This window comes from Bos grunniens, chromosome 3 (genome assembly GCF_055505025.1).
Source record: "Bos grunniens cultivar Pamir isolate PY7600 chromosome 3, Bosgru_T2T1.0, whole genome shotgun sequence".
NCBI lineage: Eukaryota > Metazoa > Chordata > Mammalia > Artiodactyla > Bovidae > Bos > Bos grunniens.
Window position 1 is genome coordinate 106,569,613 of NC_141167.1, and position 24,994 is coordinate 106,594,606.

At 42.3% G+C, this 24,994-nt stretch overlaps 1 protein-coding gene and 1 pseudogene across 6 annotated transcripts in view; both read left to right on the top strand.

Annotated features, from left to right (window-relative positions):
- DAP3 (death associated protein 3) overlaps positions 1-24,572 on the top strand; it is a 41,452-nt gene extending 16,880 nt beyond the window's left edge. For 4 of the 6 annotated variants that reach the window (XM_086393249.1, XM_086393247.1, XM_086393248.1 and 1 more), the window contains 12 exons: positions 6,461-6,512; positions 10,964-11,086; positions 12,416-12,517; positions 14,382-14,490; positions 14,626-14,718; positions 15,768-15,898; positions 16,584-16,664; positions 16,753-16,911; positions 17,571-17,630; positions 18,053-18,142; positions 21,796-21,913; positions 22,816-24,523. In XM_086393249.1, the coding sequence (XP_086249375.1) occupies positions 6,471-6,512; positions 10,964-11,086; positions 12,416-12,517; positions 14,382-14,490; positions 14,626-14,718; positions 15,768-15,898; positions 16,584-16,664; positions 16,753-16,911; positions 17,571-17,630; positions 18,053-18,142; positions 21,796-21,913; positions 22,816-22,901 (1,194 nt within the window). In that variant the 5' untranslated portion in view covers positions 6,461-6,470 and the 3' untranslated portion in view covers positions 22,902-24,523. Of the gene's footprint in view, positions 1-4,770; positions 5,708-6,460; positions 6,513-10,963; positions 11,087-12,415; positions 12,518-14,381; positions 14,491-14,625; positions 14,719-15,767; positions 15,899-16,583; positions 16,665-16,752; positions 16,912-17,570; positions 17,631-18,052; positions 18,143-21,795; positions 21,914-22,815 lie in introns of those variants that run through there. The other 2 variants (XM_086393250.1, XM_086393245.1) reach the window with 2 other exon arrangements.
- Positions 3,825-4,873, top strand: LOC147376655 (small ribosomal subunit protein uS2 pseudogene; annotated as a pseudogene).
- Positions 24,573-24,994: the final 422 nt, after the last annotated feature.

A 24,994-nucleotide genomic window follows, 5' to 3' on the forward strand; every position in this document is an offset into this window, starting at 1 on the left:
TCATGTGAAATGCTGGGCTGGATAAAGCTGAAATCAAGATTGCCAGGAGAAATATCAATAACCTCATATATACAGATGATACCACCCTCATGGCAGAAAGCGAAGAGGAACTAAAGAGCATGTTGTTAAAAGTGAAAGAGGAGAGTGAAATAGTTGGCTTAAAACTCAACATTCAAAAAACGAAGATCATGGCATCTGGCCCCATAGCTCCAGAATCACTGCAGATGGTAACTACAGCCATGAAATCAAAAGACACTTGCTCCTTGGAAGAAAAGATATGACCAAGCTAGAGAACATATTAAAAAGCAGAGACGTTACCTTGCTGACAAAGGTCCGTCTAGTCAAGGCTATGGTTTTTCCAGTAGTCGTGTATGGATGTGGGAGTTGGACTATAAAGAAAGCTGAGCACCGAAGAATTGATGCTTTTGAACTCTGGTGTTGGAGAAGACTCTTGAGAGTCCCTTGGACTGCAAGGAGATCCAACCAGTCAATCTTACGGGAAATCAGTCCTCAATATTCATTGAAAGGACTGATGCTGAAGTTGAAGCTCCAGTACTTTGGCCATCTGATGTGAAGAACTGACTCATTGGAAAAGACCCTGATGCTGGGAAAGATTGAAGGCAGGAGGAGAAGGGGACGAAAGAGGATGAGATGGTTGGATGGCATCACCAACTCGATAGACATGAGTTTGAGCAAGCTCCGGGAGTTGGTGATGGACAGGGAAGCTGGTGTGCTGCAGTCCATGGAGTCGCGAAGAGTCAGACACAAATGAATGCCTGAACTGAACTGGAATGTAGAATGAGCACACATTCTATGCTTTCTGCTTTCGGTTGGCCTGTCAATTTGATTTTTTTTGTTTGTTTTTATTTAAAGGTATTTTATAGAACTTGGAAAATGTGGTTTAGTCTGGATTGTCTGCTTTGAGATTATACTTTTGAGATTCACTCTCCTTTTTTCATTAAAATATCTTCTCTCATTCTTATATAAGCTGTGTGTGTCCTTTACCTTTAAAAGCAGTAGAAAAATATTGGGTTTTAAGAGAAGACTTCAGTGAAAAGGATGAATTGGAGAAGTTCAAGGATGGAGGCTGGTAAGATACAAGATGACTGGGTACAAGATGGAAAACTGGTCACATTTTCCTGACCGGCATTTCCCATAATCTCTAAAACATAGCCAGAGTCATGGCCTCAGTGACCACAGGCATACATGGAGAAAGTACGCCCCTCAGGATTATGTCACCACTCTTTGTAGGACCTGACCTCCCTGCAGAGCTGCAGCCCACAGATGTCTCACATCAGTGGTGGTTCCAGGGCATATTGAGAAGATACAGGGAACAAGGTTGAGTAGGCTAGATACTGTTGGAGTGACACTAGGTCATAAGTAGTTTGGGAATTGGAAAAGTTGAGGTTGGGTGGAGGGCTTAGGGTTGGAAATCAGCTGACATGGAGGGTTAGAATTTGTATGGAGGTTGCTTGTCACAGATGGAGGCAGGGAGTTGAAGTAATTGAAATAGGGAAGGAAGGAGAACTGAAGTTAAGAAAATTGAGCTGGTCCGAGATGGTGGTGTTGGGTGTCAGGTGACGCTTGTATCAGGTGGAAATCGATGCTGGGTGGTTTGGGGCACTGGGCTGTTGTGTTGGTGGTTGCCAGAAGTGCCCCCGGGTTCTCTGATTCCTTAGAGGGACTCAGAGGTCAGCATATAGTTGTACTTACAGCTGTGACTTATTACAGCAAAAAGATACAGAGCAAAATCAGTACAGGAAAAAGGCACACTGGGCAAAATCTGGAGGAAACAGGTATAAATTTCCAGGAGTCCTTTCCCAGTAGAATCGTGTAAGACACACTTGATTCCTTCAGCAAAAAGTGGACAACACATGAAATGTTGTTGCCACCCAGGGAAACTGTCAACAGTCTCAGCGCCCAGGGTTTTTAATTGGGGCGGGCCATGCAGTCATTTGCTGCCTGGCGTGTACTAAAATTCCACATTCCAGAAGGAAAGCAAGTGTTTAACATAAACCATGTTGTTTGGGTAAATAGTTTAGGCACAGTGAGTCACTCTTACCCATTCTGGGAGTGATGGGAACTCTCCCCAGCTAAGGGGCAGCCTTGCTCTTTTAGTTCTTTCCTGCACAGTTGGATTAGGTAGCGTGTGGTGGGGGTGGGCTCTGGGCGGTGGTGAGCAGCAATGGAGGCACTAAGGCAGAGCTAAGGAGAATGGGGAGCAGAGGGTCCCTCGACTCTGCCTGTGGCCTAGCAGGTTCATCCTCAGGCCTGGGCATATGCTTATTCCACAGCAGCAACCCTTCCACTCACACTCAGGAGAATGTAATTAATAGTATTTTGTGGAGTTCCAAGGGTTCTAAGACCAAGTAAATTTGGATTAAAAAGATTTGGGGGACTTCCCTGGTGACCCAGTGGTTAAGAGTCCACCCTCCAATGCAGGGGATGCAGGTTTGATCCTTGGTCGAGAAACTAGGATCTTGGGGCAACTAAGCCCACAGGCTGAAGCTGTCGAGCCCACGCATTCTTGTGCTCCACATCCAGAGAACCCCCTTGGGCTGCAAACAGAGAAAGCCTGCACACCACAACGAAGACCCAGGGCACCTTAGGGGAAAAAAATTCTCTTTGCTATTTTTTTTGGTTTTGTTTTTGTCACTGAGTCATATCCAACTCTTTGCAACCTTGTGGACTGTAGCTCACCAGGTTCCTCTGTCCATGGGATTCTCCAGGCAAGAGTACTGGACTGGGTTGCCATTTCCTTCTACATGAGACCTTTCCAACCCAGGAATCCAACCCACATTTCCTGCATTGGCAGGCATGTTCTTTACCACTGAACTACCACGGAAGCCCCTCCTCTTTACTATAGTTTTCCCCAAAGCTTTTAAATATGCAAATAGATAGCATATTCAAAAGCAGAGACATTACTTTGCCAACAAAGGTCCGTCTAGTCAAGGCTCTGGTTTTTCCAGTGGTCATGTATGGATGTGAGAGTTGGACTGTGAAGAAAGCTGAGCGCCGAAGAATTGATGCTTTTGAACTGTGATGTTGGAGAAGACTCTTGAGAGTCCCTTGGACTGCAAGGAGATCCAACCAGTCCATTCTGAAGGAGATCAGCCCTGGAATTTCTTTGGAAGGAATGATGCTAAAGCTGAAACTCCAGAACTTTGGCCACCTCATTCAAAGACTTGACTCATTGGAAAAGACTCTGATGCTGGGAGGGATTGGGGGCAGGAGGAGAAGGGGACGACAGAGGATGAGATGGCTGGATGGCATCACTGACTCCATGGACGTGAGTCTGAGTGAACTCCGGGAGTTGGTGATGGACAGGGAGGCCTGGCATACTGCGATTCATGGGGTCGCAAAGAGTCGGACACAACTGAGCGACTGAACTGAACTGAACTGATACATACATTGTAATTATTCAAGAAATGAATAACTGTATAGCATTCTCAAGTTTCTTTGGCCAGAGAACATTGATGCATCTTATGACTAGTTTCACCAAACTCATTTTGTGAACTGCTGCTCTAGAACTTTTGGTTTTGAAACACAGCAAAGCAGCCTGGAATCCCACATGTAAACAGGAGGCAGGCCAGTGGAGACCATGCCAGGCTTGTTCACCGTTGAATGCTCTGTATGATTGGGCATGTAGAAGCATGTCACACGTTTTTTTGGAATGACTGAGTTAAGGCGTGCTTTGACATCTTTATTAAGAAGTTAACTTTTCTACACTTCCCAGACAAGGATCCATAACAGCATTGTTTGGGATTCCCGTTTTAATTTAAAGGAAAGCTTTCACAATATCTAGAGTCCTTTATGTCCTGCAGATGAAGGGCGTGGGTGTCCTTAAATTTCTTGCAGCTGGGACCCACGCTTGACTTCCAAATGGAACAGTACATCTACAAAAGGAAAAATGATGGCATCTACATCATAAATCTGAAAACCTGGGCGGAACTTCTGTTGCAGGTCGTGCCATTATTGCCATTGAAAGTCCAGCTGATGTGAGTGTCACGTCCTCCAGGAAGCTGTGTTGAAGTTTGCTGCTGCTCCTGGAGCCACTCCTGTTGCTGGCCGCTTCTCTCCCGGAACCTCACTAACCAGATCCGGGCAGCCTTCCAGGAGCCACAGTTTCTGGTGGTTACAGCTGCTCACAGAGACCTCTTACGTTCAGCTGCCCACCATTGCTCTGTGTAACACAGGCTCTGCAAAGAGGAGAGGAGAGTGGACGTTGTCATCCCATGCAATAAGAAAGCTGACTTGGTGGGTCTGATGTGGTGGATACTCACCCGGGGAAGTTCTGCACATGCATGGCACCATCTCCTGTGAACACCGATGGGAGGTCATGGCTGATCTCAACTTTTACAGAGATCCTGAAGAGACTGAAAAAGAAGAGCAGGCAGCAGCTGAGAAGGCTGTGACCAGGGAGGAATTTTATGGTGAATAGACCCCTTCGGCTCCTGAGTTCTTTGCTGCTTGACCTGAGGCGGCAGACTGGTCTGCAGGCGTGCGGGTGCCATCGGTGCCTATTTGGCAGTTCCCTGCTGCAGCCTGGAGTGCGGAGCCTGCCTGAAGACCACTGTGCAGCTCCCACCGCTCAGGCCCCTGAAGACGAGGGCGCGACCACTGAGTAGTCTTAAGCTGTTCTTCCACAAGCTAAAATGGAAAGAGGTTGATGGAAAATAAACTGTTTCTAAAAGAGAAAAAGTAAACTTGAAAACTAAAAGGGAATAAAATTCATAGGAGTTTACATCATCTCTTAACTGTACTATAAGCTCTTTTGAGTCAGAGACCATAACAGCTTTGTTCACCATCTTATTCACAGGCCCTGGCATATAACAGGTGCTGTGTAGCCGTTGAATAAATGAGTTCAACTTTATTATCTACTAGTGAATATTGAGAGTTGCATTTAAGTATTTTAAACAGTTTTTTACTTCACATGATTAAGGTTTTTCTGTTAAATATTTCCAGCATACAAATGCGGAGAAGGCCCTGGCACCCCACTCCACTACTCTTGCCTGGAAACTCCCATGGACAGAGGAGCCTAGTGGGCTGCAGTCCATGGGGTCACTAGGAGTCAGACACGACTGAGCGACTTCACTTTCATTTTTCACTTTCATGCATTGGTGAAGGAAACGGCAACCCACTCCAGTGTTCTTGCCTGGAGAATCCCAGGGACGGCGGAGCCTGGTGGGCTGCCGTCTGTAGGGTCGCACAGAGTCGGACATGACTGAAGTGACCTAGCAGCGGTAGCAGCAGCAGCATACAAATGAATAAACAAAACACATATGGCATAAAAATAAAAAAAGCAAATGATCATATATTCATTATCCATCATTTGAAGTAGATCATTATAATTTTCTTTGTGTCAGTCAGTCACTTCAGTCGCTCAGTCGTGTCTGACTCTTTGCGATTCCACAAACCGCAGCACACCAGCCTCCGTGTCCATCACCAACTACCGGAGTCCACCCAAACCCATGTGCATTGAGTCGGTGTTGCCATCCAACCATCTCATCCTCTGTCGTCCCCTTCTCCTCCTGCCCTCAATCTTTCCCAGCATCAGGGTCTTTTCCAGTGAGTCAGCTCTTTGCATCAGGTGGCCAAAGTATTGGAGTTTCCTTCCAATGAACACCCAGGACTGATCTCCTTCAGGATAGACTGGTTGGATCTCCGTGCCCTTCCCCAGTCTTGTCCCTTTATCTCTTCCCTAAGGGTAAATACTATTCTAAATATGTGTTTATCATGCTCCTTCTCTTTCAGTTTTACTACATACAAGTGTATTCCCCAAATAGCATTTGTGTTTTGAGTTTCATACGAACTATATCATGTTCTGTATTAGAGCTCGCCCTCAGTATTAGTTTTGAGGTCCATCTATGCCATACATGTAACTGCACTTTACTTTTGTATGGCATTCCATTGTGTGACTGTCTCGGTTTATACACTCTTTTATATCAGTGGACATTTGTGCTTTTTACAGTTTTTGATTATTCATATTCTACTACTATAAACATTGTAAGACATATTTTTCAGTGTACCTGTATATGTGTTTTTCTAAAATAAATACAGAGTAGAATACCTGGGCCATAGTTATATACCTTTTCAACTTTACAGGTAATTTCAAATTTGTTTTCTAAGATATTTGTATTTATAGTTCCATTGACAGTATAGGGAAGTTCCCAGTGTTCCCCGTGCTCTAGCATTTGCTGTTGTCTTTTTAATTTTTCTCAATATGATGATTGTGGAAGTCTTTTTGTTGTGGTTTTAATTTCTATTTCCCTGATTTGTCATCAGGGTGAAACTCTTCATAGATTTACTAGCCATTTGTATTCCCTTTTCTGCGAAATACCTGTTCATGTCCTCTGTTCGTCTTTTAATCAGTGTCCAGGCAGTCTTTATTCTAGATACTAACCCATTGTGCAGATATCTTTTCCCAGTTGTGGCTTACCTTTTCACTTTTTTTTTAAAGCACAGGGATAATGCTGAAAGGAATGACAAGGCTTGTCTCCAGGGTCCATAAGGTGAGTCCTAACTGACCTAAGTGCTTTGTGCAAACTGTCTTTAGGTGGATTTCCTTTCTAAATTGATTGTATCCAGAATAAAATGCTCTGGTGAACTTGAGCTGACTGACCACTCAAAAAAAAGCATTCACAATTCCTTTTCTCTGCCATACACATCACTCCTAACTGCCCTAAAAATCCAGTAACAGGTCTTAGTAGAATAGTTGTCCTTGGAATTTTACCCTATCATAAAACATTTTTTAGTAGATAAATAAGCTTAAGCACAGTTGTCTTTATTAACTTTTATTATTCTCTAGTTGAGTTCTCATCCCTTAATAAAGTATTGAAAAAAAAAGTTGCTAATTTCTGATAGTTGATTAAATAACAGTCATATGTAAGAAGGATGATTCTGTTACTTTACTTCATTCTCTCATCTAATGAGCAAATAGTTTTTCAGCACATTCCATGGGGCAGATGCTCGGGATTCTAAGATGACTCATCTCACTAATAACGGTTTCTGTTTGTTGGGCATCCATTATGTGCCAGACACTGTGCTAAGTGCTTTGTTTCTCTTAATCTTCATGATCAACCCATAAGGTAGATAATATCTTTGTTTCACAGATGCAGAAATTGAGGATTAGAAAGGCTAAGTAACTTGCCTGAGGTAACATGGTGTGAAGTTGTCGAGCCCACACTAGATGGTGGGTCTGTCTGACTTAAAAGGCTATGACCTTAACCACTCTGCTGTATTGCATTTTATGGCCCATGTTTTTCTTTCAGACCTCCAAATCCAGTAACAGAATCATGATTAAATGATTTTGTCATAGTATGGTGAAGGCACCTAACTGGATTAGTAGGATCCAGAGGTAATCCTAAAGAGCTAAATCCTGAAGGATGAGCACTGAGCAGAAGGGCTTAGTCACTCCCATCTGATCATTTAATTGCAGATTTCCTTAAAAAGGAGTCCTTCCTCTTATGGGAGTCATCTTTTCCCCAGAGATTCATGACAAACCTATGTGCATAAAATAACCCATTTTTATAAAACAAAATGAAAGGAGATATCAACAAATGGATGGACTCTGGCCCCAACTAATTATATTAAAAGGCTACAATTTCTTCTTCCTAATAGCAGACAAGAAAGTCTTGAGTCCAAACTGCAGAGGAATGTCAGTGAGAAAATTGTATGCTTTCTGTAGATTGGTTTAGAGGAACCTTTATTGGCTCATGAATGCTCTCTTTCAAGAACTGTGTGATTTTCATTCTGGAACAGTGCAGAGGCAGCTGTACATATGGTTGTTTGCCCTGGAAATGAGAGGCTAGCTGGGTGATGCCATGTATCACACTAAGAAGGAAGGAGTCCATTTTGTTAGCTTTTAATTTGCTGCAAAAAAACACTTAACTAAAATGTCATAGGTTTCTTGTAGAAATAGCACCACCTAGTGGTCTTTGAATATAATTTCCCATTTGAATGCTACTTTATTTGGAGACATGTTTTCTCTGCAGTAGAACTCAAAAAATTTTATCAGTAGTAAGGTGCATTGTCCAGATGCTATGTTGAGGTAACAGGCCTCGAATTCTCATTGGCTTAACTCAGCACATGATACTGGTTTTTGTGTATTTTGTGTGTGTTTTGTGTCTGTGCTTTGTTTTGCTATTGCTGTATTTCCGAAATGATTATCAGGCAGGGAATTCCCTGGCAGTCCAGTGGTTAGGGCTCTGAACTTCCCCTGCAGGAGGCACAGGTTCAATCCCTGGTCGGGGAACTAAGATTTCACATGTTCTGCGCTGCAGCCAAAAAATAAAAATTGGTTTATAAGCAGATATGGGGGCTTCCCTGGTGGCTCAGATGGTAAAGAATCTGTTCTCAATGTGGGAGACCTGGGTTCAGTCCCTGGGTTGGGAAGATCCCCTGGAGTAGGAAATGGCAACCCACTCCAATATGCTTGCCTGGAGAATTCCGTGGACAGAGGAGCCTGGCAGGCTACGTTAATGAGATTGCAAAGAGTCGGACACGACTGAGCGACTGAACTGAACTGAACTGATCTCACATTGTAGATTTGTTTGCCACAGCAGAAGAAAAAAGGGAATTTTTACCCATTCTTAGCTGCCTGACTAGAAGTGACCCAAGTTATTTCCATTTAGAGCTTATTAGCAGAACTAATCGGAGAAGGCAATGGCACCCCACTCCAGTACTCTTGCCTGGAAAATCCCATGGACAGGGGAGCCTGGTTGGCTGCAGTCCATGGGGTCGCTACGAGTCGGACACAACTGAGCGACTTCCCTTTCACTTTTCACTTTCATGCATTGGAGAAGGAAATGGCAACCCACTCCAGTGTTCTTGCCTGGAGAATCTCAGGGACAGGGGAGCCTGATGGGCTTCCGTCTATGGGGTCGCACAGAGTCAGACACGACTGAAGTGACTTAGCAGCAGCAGCAGCAGCAGAACTAATAATGTGACCCCAATCAATCTGCCAAGGAGGCTGGGAGATTAGCGTATTTAGATATGTGATAAACATTGCTGTCTCTGCATCCTCAAAGTTGCAGCAACTGTATTACTTTACCCTATTACTTTGTATTTGGTTGGCCAAAAAATTTCCATAAGATGTTATGGAAAAACCTGAACGAACCTTTTGGCCAACTCAGTATTAATGTATGCGAATCTGGTTCAGAGGTTTGTATGTGCAGTTCACTGTCAGTTAGCTTGATGCTATATGTACTCCCCCATCACATGTCTCTGGGAAAGACTTTTTATTCCAGGGCACGAGCATGAAGCGTTTGTGGTGCATTACGTACTCGGAGAAGTAGACACAAAGATGTACAATACCTGATCCCTTCTCTTCCAAGTGTGTGTGGCCTAAAATGGGAGACAAACTTACATGTAAGATAGCATGATAAAGATTTTGGAGTCAGACAGACTTGGATTTGGATTCTGGTTTCAATACCTACCAACTCAATGACTTTAGACAAAATTATCTAATTTCCCTGAACCATGATTTCCCTCATAATAAAGTAGTGTAATTCTCTACCTATCTTCTAGGATTCTTAGCTCAAAAATAATGTGTATATGTGTTGCCTAGCATTTTTTAGGTACTCAGTTAATGAAAACCATGAATGTAGTTCCAGGCAGAGTAAAAATGCATGCAATACAAAGAAAGTGCTATCAATAGAGAGGGAAAGATAATTGCTTTTGCCTGGAGGTGTCTGGCAAATCTTCACAAAGGATATGTCATTTGAGATGAGTCTTAAAGGATGAGTAAGATTTAAATAGGGAGAGAGGGAAGTTGAAGTAGAATGAGCAGAATTATAAAGGCATAAAAGTGAATAACGTGTTTTAGCATAGTTGGCTGGCTAGAGTATGGACTCTATAAAGGGGTGGGACTAGAAAGGTGGGTTGAACTTACAGCAGTGGCCTTCGTTATCATATTAAGGACTTTGAGACTTATTTTAACATAAGTAAAGAATCATCCCAACTTTTTGATTAGCTGAAGGTGAAACCTGTTTGGGAGGACAAATCTTTTGGACTGTCAAAGATTCAAAGATACTAGTTAAAAAGCTGTTACGGAGTTAAAGGTCTTATAAATGGATAAAAGTGTTACAAAAGGTGGTATAAAAATAATATACATTGTCTACACTCATGCAGCTGCTTAGTGAGACTGAATATAAATACAGGCAGCTTTCCTATTACCTGTTGACCTAGCAAGCAACTCCCTTACTATAACCATCTCTCACACCCCTGTCCTCCTGACTCTGCTGGATCCGTACTCTAATCTTTCTCTTGTAACTGGCATCTCTTTACTTATAAACAAGGCCTGTTATCCTAACTCAGCTTGGGAGTTCTCCAGTTAGCTTTTTCTTGGATTTATCTCCTGAAATTGCATCCTCTTCCCCAGCCTTCCCCCAGTTTTGAGGTTTCCATGTGCAGTTCACCAACTTGCCTGTACAGCAGTGTATTTTCACTTAGCTGGATGCTTTACACACTCCCTCATTACTCGCTCTTAATGAAAGATTCTTTATTTGGGCAGAGCTAGCCAGCACATTGTTGCAGGAAGTGTAATTATACCTGACAAATAGGAACATTGCACTAATCCCCTAATAACTGAGGTGACTAGGATTACTAGACAGCGGGGAATTGTACAGTACTGACCTCCATTCATCACTTTGGGCAAGAGCATTAAAAGAAGTTTCCTGAGTCTAGTTGTTAATGGCTGAGCTATACTCCTGAACAGTCTCTAATGGAATTGTTTCCATGTGGGACAGCGCCCAGACATAGCAACACCAGCTGGAACAGATTCAGAGTATGAATAATGTGATTGGACTTAGAGAATTATAAATAATAACAAGGTTCTGTTTTACATAAAACTAAAATGCATGTTAGTAATATTTTCCCCTGTTGCACATCTGGCTTTAAACCTCAGTGTTGTAGCAAGCACAAAAAGCCTAGTAATTTAAAACTAAAATGGTTTCTTTTATAGTTGGACCCTGGACGTTTTTTGCACTTAGGGACCCAGGCACCCCAGTGCCCTGTTGCTCACTTGGATAACCAGGTTCCAACTGAGAGTCCCAGAGCTATTTCCCGCACTCTTGAGAACGATCCGGTAAGTTGCTAATGTGTATATGGATTTTTTTCAGGGCTTATAATTTGTTTGCCATTGTTTTATGTATCAGGAAAACTGAAACCAAAGGAAGGTAAGCAGATATACATACAGTCAGACAGTGTACCTGAGACAGCATTCTGGAACCTTCATCTTCCCCATCCCTATCTGATCCTCTAGTAACATAACTCAGGCAGCTCAGCCTGTATCTGTTCTGATTTAATGCCTGCCGTTGAACTCACTTCATGCTGTCAGTTTTGTTATATATAGAGTGGGTACCTAGTAAACAGTTAAATACTCAATATCTTAGAAGTTAAATTTAGTAGTTATTGTTGATCTTACTGTATGATGGGTTAGCAAACTTTTCCTTCAGGGACCAGATAATAAATATTTTAGACAGATGAGCCAAAGTGATCTCTGTTACAGCTGCTTAGCTCTGCCATAAACAAATGGCTGTGCTCCAGTAGAACTTTATTTATGAAAATGGATAGCCAGTCATAGTCTACCAACCCTGGTTTGGAGAATCCTAAGAAATCAGCTTACATGCCCAGGATCACATGGCAGGGCAGGTCCAGAACACAGTCTTCCTAGTAACCAATCTGGTTGCATTTTCTATCTCAGGTCCCATTAGGCTAAACACTTATTTCTCATTCCTCAGTATTATTGTTGCCTCTTATAAATGAAATTAGTTGTGTGATCTGTGCCTAAATGTGAAGGGAACCAATAGTTTTTCTCTCCTTTTTGTTCCTACCCTTGCCCCCTGAGTTGCCCCATCTTAACATATGCTGCACATGTGGAATGGGAAAAAAATAACTCATTACCCAAAACACCATCTCAGCAGGGTGTGTTGTATTTATGTCTCTAGCGTTCATCTACTTTCACAAGCACAAAATGAAATAGGATAAGTGAATGAAGTCATTGAAGTGTCTTTCAGCTTTCCCCTGTAATTGTAGTCCCTTTATCTGCCAGTTCCTCTGGGGTTTCTATGGCAACAGTGGCATGCAGAGGATCTTGTCACGTGATTGGAGCATCTCTATACACAGCACAGAAGAATCCAGATGGCAAGAATTGTCTCTGCTGCCTCCACATCTAGGGTTCATGTTGCTGAGCAACTGGCTGCATCATTCAGGCCAATATAAGCTTTGTGTTCAATACATGCACTGTGGATTTGGGGACAATAGTGAACATTTTTGTCTAAGATAAGAAATTAAAGAATAGAATATCTTTTCCAGCTCTGAGAACTGTTTCCTCAGTAGCGTCTAGAAAGCCCTTGATGCTTTTTCAAAGTCTTTGTCGCTCTCCATTATACTTGTTTGCATTTTTATTTCCTAGGCCAAGCATGGGGAGCAGCACGTGGGTCAGCACTACAACATATCCATCCAAGAACTGAAGACCGTGTTCCCCCATGGCCTGCCTCCTCGCTTTGTAATGCAGGTGCTCAAAACGGGAGGGTTTTGGAGGGAACTTGTAACACAAGGTGTTGATAGCAGAGGTGTAGAATTAAATGAGTAGAAAACTAAAAGATTTAATTTGAATCTTTAAAAAGATAAATTCAGCTATTGATTATTTTTTGTGAATAGTGCTGTTGTTATTATTTTAAGCAGATCTGAAGTTAACGAATTTAAATCCTTTTTGAAGCCAGGCAAAATATTCTTAAGTAAATAAATAATACCCCACTCTTTTTTCTTGTGTTACCCAACAGGTTTCTAGAAACTTCAGCCTTCAAAAATTGTTAAAAATTAATTTAATATTTGCTTTAGCAAGATATCCTGAAAATAGTTAATATGTGTAGAAAAACAAAAACGTATTCATGAGTCAGAAACAGCATATGGCTTAGATGCATCACTCATTGTTCTTCAGTCTCATGGGTTTTCAGAAAATAGTTTTGTAGTCATAACGTCAACCCAAAGAGTGTGATCTTGGGTTGCCTTAATAGCCAGTGAAAGAATTCAGTTAACTGGAAGCAGGGTTTATTGGCAAAACTGGTTCTTTGGCTAATTCCTGCTTAATTATTTTCAGTCTCAGAAATTATTCCTTCTTATTGAAATATCAAACTTGACTGTGCAGGTGATATTTAGCTTAGAAGCCAGAGGATGTCATTTCTTCAGTGTGCTTCATTTCAAGAAATCAGATGAGACACCAGTAAAGGAGCTAATTCTCGACCATAGACTCTCATCAAAATTTTTGTTGTTTGGAAATAGGACACAATTAGAAGAAATCATTACTTTAAACTGTTTCAAGACATTCATAGTGCAATCTCTAACGTGGTTCTGAGGGTCTAACTGTATCCCAGGTTGCTTTCAGAATGGCTTACCCACCAGAGCTTTGGAGGGAATCACTCATTCTTTCCACAGCTTCCATTTATGTAAAAAGCCAACCCGCTCGCTATTGTCTGTGTATTTAGTACTGTTATATTGCCCAATAACAGCATTTCTGTTTTAATATCTGTATCATGTTTTTGAAGTTTTCACTTTTTGTTAAGTTTGAACTTACCTGTCAAAGTCCTCTTCCAATCCAGTTGTTTGGTTAGGATTAAAAAAAAAAAAAATCAACATTATTTTAACCTTTATCTAACATACTTGTAAATAGTATTTGTTAGATATTTATTTTTATCAATACACATTATTAAATACTTTATTTGCAAACCATTTTCACACATATCACTGCTTCCAAAATTTTTCCACCAAACTATTCCTGGTGGCTAAAAGGGGATTAATTTTTTTTGAAAAGGAATTAATTTTGTGTGTTAGTTCTCTGGTATATCTATATGCTGGTATTGTCAAGTATGGCCTCATAGCTGAGGCAACTGGTCACACCTGCTCCTGAGCTGGTACATGTATAGTTCAGAGAAAAGTATAGGTGGTTACAGTGAGATCTAGCTAAAAATAAATTTTAAAGAATTAACAGGCTTTATGCCGTCAGCTGATTTGATGATTAGCATGTATCAGATACCTTGTTCAGCATTTTACACACTTGTAATATTTATATCAACCTTAAGTAGTGTGCATAGTTATGTTATGAGACATCAGAATTTTTTATAAATTTCAATTAACTAATGCTTCATTTACAGAAATAATCAAAAGCTGACTGTTATGTGCTCAGTGTGGGATGATGTGTTTTAATTTTTAGCTAAATTACATGGTTAAATTTTCGAATTAAATACCAACATCCTTTAACTGAGTAAATGAAGAGTAGGCAGTTTGATCCTATGGTTGCTGTATTAGGCTCGGTGTATATTACCAGAGCTGGCTAGACTTTCCAGCCCCACCCTTTTCTCCCTCTTTTCCCGTTTTGTTAGGTGAAGACATTCAATGAAGCTTGCCTGATGGTAAGGAAACCAGCCCTCGAGCTGCTGCATTACCTGAAAAACACCAATTTTGCTCACCCAGCTGTACGATACGTTCTCTGTATCCTTTCCTGCTTGCCCGGGCTGTCTGAGCCAGTGCTTCCTCCCTCAAATGTGGGAAAAGAAGAAATGCTTTATTTCTTGACAGTGGAAGTGTCCCTTTTGGTAGTGGTTTCTTTAACAGCAAGTGCTTTAGATGGCGAAAAGGGAACAGGAAAAACCCTCAGTCTTTGCCATATTATTCATTTCTGTGCAAAACAAGACTGGCTGATACTGCATATTCCAGATGGTAAGAACTTCCTCCCCTCACTCTGTTGGGGTTAGTTATTCTGTTACTGTGGTGGCACTGTGACTTCAGTTTTCTGGCAGGGCTCTGCTCCAGAGGCAGGTTGGTGTGAGGTAGTTCAGGAACCTTTTGATAATAGGAATGAAGTATTTTGGCCCAGTGGTCCTCTGGGTAACGCAGGCCTCTGGTAGTTACCTGATGCCCATGAGCATGAACTCCCACCTTTGTGTTCACCACAGGCTTTATGCCATCAGGTAACAACTTTGAGACCCACAGAGCCTTTGCCATGGTACTGCTTGCCAGCATTCTGGGTTGTCAGCATGAAGTTTAAAAATTACACTCTCTCACTTCATACACATCCCTCCTTGTTTTGATTCTTTAGTACATAATTTTACTTACTTTTGACTGCACTGGGTCTTCGTAGCTATCTGTGGGCTTTCTCTAGTTGCAGCGAGCAGAGGCTACTTTTCGTTACAGTACATGGGCTTCTCATCACAGTGTGCGGACTCAGTAGTCACAGAGGATGAGGTTAGTTGCTCTGCAGCAGGTGGAATCTTGCCAGACCAGGGGTCAAACCCGTGTCCCCTGCATTGGTAGGTGGACTCTTAACCACTGGACCATCAGGGAAGTCCCTGTCTCTCCTTGTTTTGTTCAGTGTTGTTTGCATCGACATACTCTAACTAAAACTGCCAAGAAGCTAAGGTGACCTCTAATCCATTGGTTCGTGTATTGTGTATGGTGATAATATTTACGATGAACTAGACACTTTGCCTTTGCACTTTCATGCATTGGAGAAGGCAATGGCACCCCACTCCAGTACTCTTGCCTGGAGAATCCCAGGGATGGGGAAGTCCGACGCACAGAGTCGGACACGACTGAAGCAACTTAGCAGCAGCAGCGGCAGACTAAAAAATAAACCTCTGAAGCAGGAAGGCTTTAAGAAATATATATGGGAATCTAAAGTCATCTCCCTTAACAGAAAGGGGCATGGAGTATTTTGAGTTGAATACACTCAGTTCTACCTAGTTTGTTTTCTTTTGCCTTTTGATTAGCTCACCTTTGGGTGAAAAACTGCCGGGATCTTCTGCAGTCCACCTACAACAAACAGCGCTTTGATCAACCTTTAGAAGCTTCAATCTGGCTGAAGAATTTCAAAACTGCAAATGAGCGTTTCTTGAGTCAGGTGACTAGACTCCCAGAAGTTTGGTGCTGGACAGTCCTTAAGATTTTATCTTCTTTGTGCCCTAAGTACCAGTAGACTATGGAGAACTAATATTGTAGTTGGGGTAACTATACCATTTTTTCTTTCTTTCATACATTTATTCACCGTGAGTTCATACCCTGAAACTCATTTATGCATGAGAAATAGAGGCAGCAGTAAGCTGTCTGCATCTGGTGTGTAGCAAAAGGAAGTCCAGACAGATTCATTGACTTTTCCAAGGTGACAGCCTAAAATCCTCTAACAAACATTTCAACTACATAATTTTTTCCAGATTGGATCTTTTAGGAACCAGAAACAGATTTGTAAAATTATTTTGAAGTGATTCTTCTTCACAATCTCTAGGCTAGGGGTTTTCAACTCTGGATGTAAGTCAGAATCACCTAGGAGCTTGTTAAAAATTCAGATAGCAAGGCTTCATCCTGGGCCTTTTTAATCAGAATCCCTTATGTTTTTTCTTGTGTTTCTTTATGCTCCAGGCAGAAATGGGCTAGAAATCATTCCACTTCCTGCCAAGGTCTCTTACTCGGCTTGAAAAATAGATTAAAGCTGACTGCTAATAACCTCAACCTCCTACCCTACCTTCCTAGCTAGGGATGGGTTCATTCTCAGGCTAAGTGGCCTTTTTTGGTCTTTGTTTTATTTTTAGATAAAAGTTCAAGACAAGTATGTCTGGAATAAGCGAGAAAGCACTGAGAAAGGCAGTCCTCTGGCAGAAGTAGTTGAACAGGTATTTAAAAGAGACGGAACGTGTACTCTGTCATAACCAGAGACAGCCTCTTGTAGCACTGCAGTCCACCGTCTCTCTTCCCCTCCAGGGCATAATGCGAGTGAGGAATGCCACAGATGCAGTTGGGATTGTGCTTAAAGAGCTGAAGAGGCAAAGTTCTCTGGGTGTTTTTCGCCTCCTGGTGGCAGTGGATGGAGTCAATGCTCTCTGGGGAAGGACCACACTGAAAAGAGAAGATAAAAGCCCGGTAGGAAAACTAAGTTTCTCTATTTTGGTTTCTCTGATTGCAGGAATCATTACATATGTAGGCTGAGACATAGCCTTTTAAACCAGGCAGTATATTTTCTTGCTTTTGGAATATATGAAATAAGACGTATAGTGAAAATAGTATCAGGACCAGGTGATGCCATGTTCTATCATCCGCTGAACACCAAGAGCATGACAGCAAAAGCTGTGTTTCCTTTTCACAATTTTTTCTATTGTCTTTTCAAAATGATGTTCTGTATTCTAAGCAGAGACGATCAGAAGCATCAAGGTAATAAGTGGTTTGGGGCAGTGGTTATTTTTTCTACTGTTTTTAATCTCCAGAAGCAGGGCAGTTTGAGGACCAGTGGCTGCGTAGCTTATCCCAGAGTTGTACCTCCAGGTACATAGTTATGTAGTTTGGTTTTTTTGGCCATGCAGCATGGCTTGTGAGATCTTAGTTCCCCAGTCAAGGATTGAACTTGGACCCTTGGCAGTGAGAGCATGGAGTCCTAACCACTGGACCACCAGAGAAATCCCAGTTGAGGATTTTTTGGTTGTTGTCAATGCAGCTATCTCAGGAGAGCATCCAGGTAAAGCAAGTAATGTTCTCTTCTCTCCCTCTCTTCTCCTTCTCCCTCTCACACGTTGACCAATATGCAGATTACCCCGGAAGAACTAGCCCTTATTTACAACCTGAGGAAAATGGTGAAAAATGATTGGGTGAGTACATACAGTGCCTAACACGTTTCAGAAAAAAACGTATTTTCATTTTAAAGATGTTTGATTGCTTCATTGCTAATACTTAACCAGTCTCTAAGTACGTGGACAGAAAGTTCTTTTATCTTATTTAATGTCTGTAATTTGGCTTATCTCTCCGCTTGACTGGAGTACACTTATTCAAAAGCATTTGTTTTTAAATATTGGCATAATTTCACTTTACTGCATTTGTTCAAGGTGTTTTTATTTCTTACCATCTTTGGAGAGGATTTTGATAAATTTAAGATCATGTAGCAATTTATTGTCAGGGTCAAATCACAAATTAAAATTTAGTTGCCATTTAACTTATATATGATAAAAAAAATCTGCAGATGATTAAAATGCATTTTTCTGTCTTGCTGAAATTCAGCTTTTTCTTCTTTCAGCAAGGAGGTGCCATCGTGTTGACTGTGAGCCAGACTGGGTCTCTCTTTAAGCCCCGGAAAGCCTATCTGCCCCAGGAGTTGCTGGGAAAGGTCTGATCACAGAAAATTTGTTTACTTTAGTCATTCTGTCTGAAGATACACACATATATATATATTGGGGCATAATTTCAGACTTGGAGAAAAATCATATTCCTCTGCACTTTAATTAGATTTCTAAAATGTTAACACTTTACCATGTTTGCTTTACTCTTTCTCTCCATCTTTTTTTTTTTTTTTTAATTCTGAATTATGTAATAGTAACCTGAGATACTCTTGTGAGTCCCTTGGACTGCAAGGAGATCCAACCAGTCCATCCTAAAGGAGACCAGTCCTGGGTGTTCTTTGGAAGGACTGATGCTGAGGCTGAAACTCCAGTACTCTGGCCACCTGATGCAAAGAATTGACTCATTGGGAAAGACCCTGATGCTGGGAAAGATTGACAGTGGGAGGAGAAGGGGACAACAGAGGATGAGATGGTTGGATGGCATCATTGACGCAATGGACATGAGTTTGAGCAAGCTCTGGGAGTTGGTGATGGACAGGAAAGCCTGGTGTGCTGCAGCCCATGGGATCGCAAAGAGTCAGACATGACTGAGTGACTTAACTGAACTGAACTGAACCTGAGATATGATGCCCTCTTTTATATCTTGAAAGTGAAAGTCGCTCAGTCGTGTCCAACTCTTTGCAACTCCGTGGACTACGCAGTCCATGGACTTCTCCAGGCCAGAATACTGGAGTGAGTAGCCATTCCCTTCTCCAGGGAATCTTCCCAACCCAGGGATTGAACCTGGGCCTCCTGCATTGCGGGCAGATTCTTTACTAGCTGAGCCACAAGGGAAGTCCCAGAATACTGGAGTGGGTAGCCTAGCCTTTCTCCAGGGGATCTTCCTGACCCAGGAATCGAACTAGGGTTTCCTGCATTGCAGGTGGATTCTTTACCAACTAAGCTATCGGGGAAGCCCTCGTTAATATGCATATTTTCTAAAATCAAAGAGACTCTAATGTATAAACACATCCCAATTACCAAAATCAGAAAATTAACGTTGACTGTTACGTATATAGTACATTCTGATTTTGCCAGTTTTGTAGCGTCCTTTACAGGGAAGGAGGGTCCTGGACGATGCACTGCACTTACTGCCCTGACGCTTTAGTCTCCTTCAATCCGGTGCAGCACCTCAGTCTTTATAACCTCCATGTTTATATCCTGTTCTTGAGGAGTATATGCTAGTTGTCTTATGTTGGGTTACTTTATGGGTTTGTCTGATGTGTTTTTCCTGAGTATATGGGATGTTAGAAGTTATATCGTGCCTTCTCAGTGCATAATATCTGAACGCACGTAAAGCTTATTTCTCCTCTTACTGGCAGTATAAACTTTGAACACTTGGTTAAGGTGATGTCCACTTTGTCTCCTTAACAAAGTTACTCTTTTCCCTTCATAATGAATAAATATCTCATGAAGATATACTGAGACTTTATTTCTCAAGCTGCCCCTTAGCAGTTTTAGTTTTCATTAGTGATTCTGCCCTAAATCACATGACAGTTAGAAGATGGATATTTTCTAGCGCCATCATTACTACTAAATGTATATCAGTTGACCCTCTCTTATATTTAAGAATTTTCCTTTCTGCATTATGTATTTATATATTTGTTGCTACACATGAGTGTGGATTCTTATTTAATGGATTCTAAAAGTGGCACAGTGGTAAAGGATCTGCCTGCCAATGCAGGAGACACAAGAGACAAATGTTCAATTCCTAGGTCAGGAAGATCCCCTGGAGGAGAAAATGGTAACTCACTCGAGTATTCTTGCCTGTGAAATTCCATGGACAGAGGATCCTGGCAGGCTACAGTCCGTGGGGTTGCAGAGTCGGACGCGACTGAACGTGCACACACAAACCTTGACTATCGTTCTTTATTTTGGTGCTTAAGTTACCCCAGACTGGGCCAGTAGGTGCCCTTGAAGCTGGCTTCTCTGTCCCTTTAACACGTCGCCCTCGTTTTTCTCCATACGTCTCCTCCTCTGCCCCCGTCTTTCCTAAGCACTTCTTAGGCACAAGAATATGTTCTAGATTCACCTTGTATTTTCCATACCCCAGTGCTAAAATCAGCCACTTCTTCAAGGAGCTTTGGTTCATTTTGGAGGAGGATGGTATTTAGAAACTAAGACCTGAGTGCGAGGTATACTTATTACTACTAGGATGTGGGTGTCCCTTCTTCCAGGCCCTCTAGCAGAGTCAGCAAGTAGATACATGCACTATTTATATATACATACGTACATACATGTGTATATGTTCTGTACACATGTGTTTCTGTATACATAAGCACACACATCTGTATCTGTTTCTCTACATTAAAAAAAAACAGAAGTCTGATACTTGTAATTCCATCTAGCATCACAGCATTCATTATATCCTTCTTGCTTTCCATATTTGAAAACCTCATCTCCAGTAGGAACTCTGTTCTCATTCACAGTGTATTTACATATTAGCTCAATCTTAGATTACAGAAAAAGTAATTTCAGAACTGCTAACCCTTGCCTCTCTATAAGTAAGAAGTGGGTTTGTTTTTTTGTCCCCAGAATATATTAGATTTGGTTCTTATTGTACAGCACACATATCAGGGCAAAGTGCTGCACACACAACTACAAAGCATTTTGGGGGAAAAAAAGCTGTTAAAAAAGTTCCACTGGTTTAGTTATGCAGTCCTGACTTGAGGAACCTACACTGGCAAAGGAGCTCTGGCCTGACAGGGCCTTCTTGATGGTGGCTGCCCAGCTTTCTGCAGCCTCCTCTTAAGATCAGCCTGGGGACTGGGACGGCCTCTGCTCTCAGCAAGCCTCGGTCTTGGCCATTTCCTTGCCAGACATTAGAACACAAAATTTTTTTTCCCTTTTATTTAGTTTCACTATGTTTCAGAGCAGTTTTCATCTTTAGCCTAAGGGTCTTTGGGCTCTCCTGATAGCTCAGTTGGTAAAGAATCCACCCGCAATGCAGGACACAGTGGTTTGATTCCTGGGTCGGGAAGATCTGCCGGAGAAGGGATAGGCTACCCACTCCAGTGTTCCTGGGCTTCCCTCGTGGCTCAGCTGGTAAAGAATCTGCCTGCAATGGGGGAGGCCCAGGTTTGATCATAGGAAGATCCCCTGGAGAAAGGAAAGGCTACCCACTCCAGTATTCTGGCCTGGAGAATTCCAGGGACTGTATAGCCCATGGGGTTGCAAAGACTCAGACAGGAGCCAGAGTCTTTCTTCAAATACTCTATCCGCAAGTTAGTTTCTCTTAGCTTCCCTTCTCCCTTCAGTGTTATGTTTGAACTTTAAAATACAATTTGATTCATTTGTTTCAGTTTATATGCCATTCAGGATCTTTTCCCCCACTCCTTGTCATTTTTTTTTTTTTTTTGGAGTATATGAACCATCAAAACTATTGTTGACTGTTGAAGTTAGAACTCCAAAAAGTTGAAGGTTGTATATGTTTATGCGGGTATACTCTCAGATAAGTGGCACCCCCTCGCCCTGTGTCTCAAGCATTATCTCTTTTTTAAATACACTGTGTGTGGTCATGTAGAACAACAGTAACCAGCCCCAGAGAATGTGAAATCAGGTGGAACAGAACAAAAGCAAAGACCTTACCCTCAAAAGTGTTTAAATAAATACCAATTTGTCACTTAACGAATACTATTTCTTTATCCTTTTTCTTCTCCAGGAAGGATTTGATACCCTGGATCCCTTTATTCCCATCCTGGTTTCCAATTATAACCCAAAGGAATTTGAAGGTTGTATTCAGTATTATTTGGAGAACAATTGGCTTCAACATGAGAAAGGTCAGTTGCTTAATTGTTTCCTCTCACATAAGAACCCCACTGAGACAGAACCTTGATTTCTTCCCTCAGGAGCAGCCTGTAATTTGTTTTTCATCTTTTTTCCCTTTTATCTTGATCTCTTCCTGGCTGATTAGATGGTGAAGAAAGTGTGAGGTTGGCGGGTGGTTATAGTTTAATTTATATGAGACATTATCTCTCTCCCTGAATTCTTGTATTACTCTAGAATAAGGTGCTTGTGCTCATAGAGGAGCCACTGGAGAGCTTCCAGGGGCTTAGCTGCTGCCACACTCTCGCTGTTGCACCTACTTAGCATTCAGCAAGCCTGGATTGAGAGGCTTACGTGCTGGGACACCCACAGAATGACTGAAACCATGTGAGGAGTTACTCCAGCACCAAACCAAATCCTTGCCATACCTGTCCTAGTATCTGCGTATGAAAGTGTGCCAGCTGCTCATTCTACGCTTGCCCTTAGTTCTGGGGTGTGTGGGGTAGGGGTGGAGGAAAAATAAAGGTGTTTCTGTCACTAGATGATAGAGAATTACCTGCAAATTGGGATGGTTATTAGAGGAATAAGGGGGAGTGTATAAAGTCACTGCAGCATGATGAGTTAGGAGGCACCATGGTGAGATTTCACAAGAGCCCTTCAAGTCCAGAGTATAGTCTTGGAACAGAGGGAGGGTTAGATGCTGGTTGGAGGAACAGAAAGAAAAGAAAATTATGCATAGAAAAAATAATACTTGGGGGGGGGCGCATTGCAGAATAAAGGGTCTAGAAGTGAGGTCTTGGGAGTATTAATTACATCAGAATATAACTTGGATAACGTAGCCTCTGACTGTAGATTTTGCTGAGTAACAATGCTGCAGGAGAAATCTGCCAATTATCTATGTTTGATTCTATTTTAGCTCATACAGAAGAAGGGAAGAAGGAGCTGCTGTTCTTAAGTAACAGGAATCCTGGGCTGCTGGAGCGGCTCTGTGCCTACCTCTAAGCCACGGTCACAAAGTGCATGGAAGACAGTGGATGTTTCTTTAATGGACCAGTCAGATGGGAGGCCCCGCGGTATACAGGAAGAGCAGCCGGCGCCGGTACACGTGGAGCCATGGGACTGCAGTCAGCTCCCAGCCTCTGTTGTGGTGGGTTCCTTGTACTGGGCCTGTGGTGGCAACAAGATGTCCTGAAACTAACACCGGTTTATTAGCTGTGGTTTTCACATTTTAAATAATCATGTAGCTTTTCCTTAAAAATTAAGTATGTTTCTTAAAGTGTTGTGTTATAAGATGGAAAGAGCCTATTTGGAATTGGCCAAATTGAATTTCTTTGGCATTCTGCTTATTGAGGGTCTGAAGAGACTAAATTCTACAGAAATTTTCCAGTCTTTATTCAGTTTATGAGATTGGGACTGACAGCTTGACTTATCTCTCCCAGACCATTCACTTCCTATTTACTTTTATCATGGTCCCTAAGAAGTTTCCTCAAACTCCAGCCAAGTGTGGCAGCTTTGTATGGTACAGCCCCTTTCTACAGCTTCCTGAAAGAAATAAGTTCTAAACTCCCAGAGCAGGGGTCCCCAACGGTAAGGATTTAATGCCTGATGATCTGAGATGGAGCTGATGTGGTACTAATAGAAAGAAGGTGCACAGCAGGGCTTTCCTGGTGGTCCAGGGGTTAAGACTCTGCCTTGTGTTTGTGGGACTCCGGTTCAGTCTCTTGTCCGGATCCAGCATGCCACTGGGAGACTAGGCCTGGACGTCACAGCTACTGAGCCCGCACTCCAGAGCCAAAGAGCCACAGCTCCTGAAGCCGAAGCACCTAGAGCCTGTGCTCTGCGACAAGAGAAGCCACTGCAGCGAGAAGCCCTCCCGCCCCGGTGAAGAGCAGCCCACACTGAGCGCAGCTAGAGAAAGCCGCGCACGGCACAAATAAGTGGAGTGCACAGCAAATCACAACGTGCTCGAATCCGCCTGGATCTATCCTGCCTCCCCTTCTTCCACCATGGAAAACACTGTCTTCCGTGAAACTGGTCCCTGGTGCCAGAAAGGTTGGGGACCACTGCCGCACAGCACACACTGTATGGAATGAATTAACACCTTTAATCCATGTATTAACAGAATAGTAGTATCTGTTACCAGCTTTCTGAGATTTGAGAAAACAGAGACTCACATCAGTTTCAGAAGAGTCTGGTTCTCACCAGGTCCACGTGGCTGGTTATAGTCAGAAGTTTGGTTCCCACTTTTTGGGCTTTCCCAGGTGGCGCTAGTGGTAAATGCAGGTTTACCACGAAACCTTGCCACCTGCCAGTGCAGGTTAGATGTAAGACACGCCAGTTCCATCCTTGGGTCGAGAAGATCCCCTGGAGAAGAGAGTGGCAACCCACTCCAGTATTCTTGCCTGGAGAATCCCATGGCAGAGGAGCCTGACGGGCTACCGTCCATGGAGTCGCACAGAGTCGAACATAACCGAAGTGACTTAGCACAGCCACTTACTAGCTATCTGTCTTACCCTATTTCCTTCTCTAATTTTACCTTATCTCTGTTTCACCTTATGTAAAGGCAATAATAATGCTAAACTTTCAGGGATTTTGTGAGAATTAAATCACATGATATATGTCAAGTGCCTCACAGTGGGTCTGCATTAAATGACAGGTAACTACTGTTTATAACTTGGATTTTATTAATGCTTTATTTGAAAAATTACTATGATAGAGTCTGAATGTATATCAGGATTTTTCATTAGAGTCTGCTGTCCCTGTCCCTACCCTAAACCACCTCTTCAAGGATTCCCTATCAAAAATGAAACTCCATCCCTGACCAACCCCCAGTTTAGCTAGACTGATGGTATAGCAGCATCAGACAGCACCCTTACAGAGACTGTTTAACCAGCTGCCACAACTGGAAAGCTTGAACCTATTTAACAGATGCTTTTTATTGAATAATATGGTTCTGCTTCTCTGACTGATGCACCTCCCAAGCCTTGAGATGTACCTTTTCAATAGCTCAAATGACTTCTTCCTCTCCATCCTTATTATATAAGTCACCACTTCTTGTTTGAGTTGCTGTTATCCTTTGCTGATTTGTTTCTCTG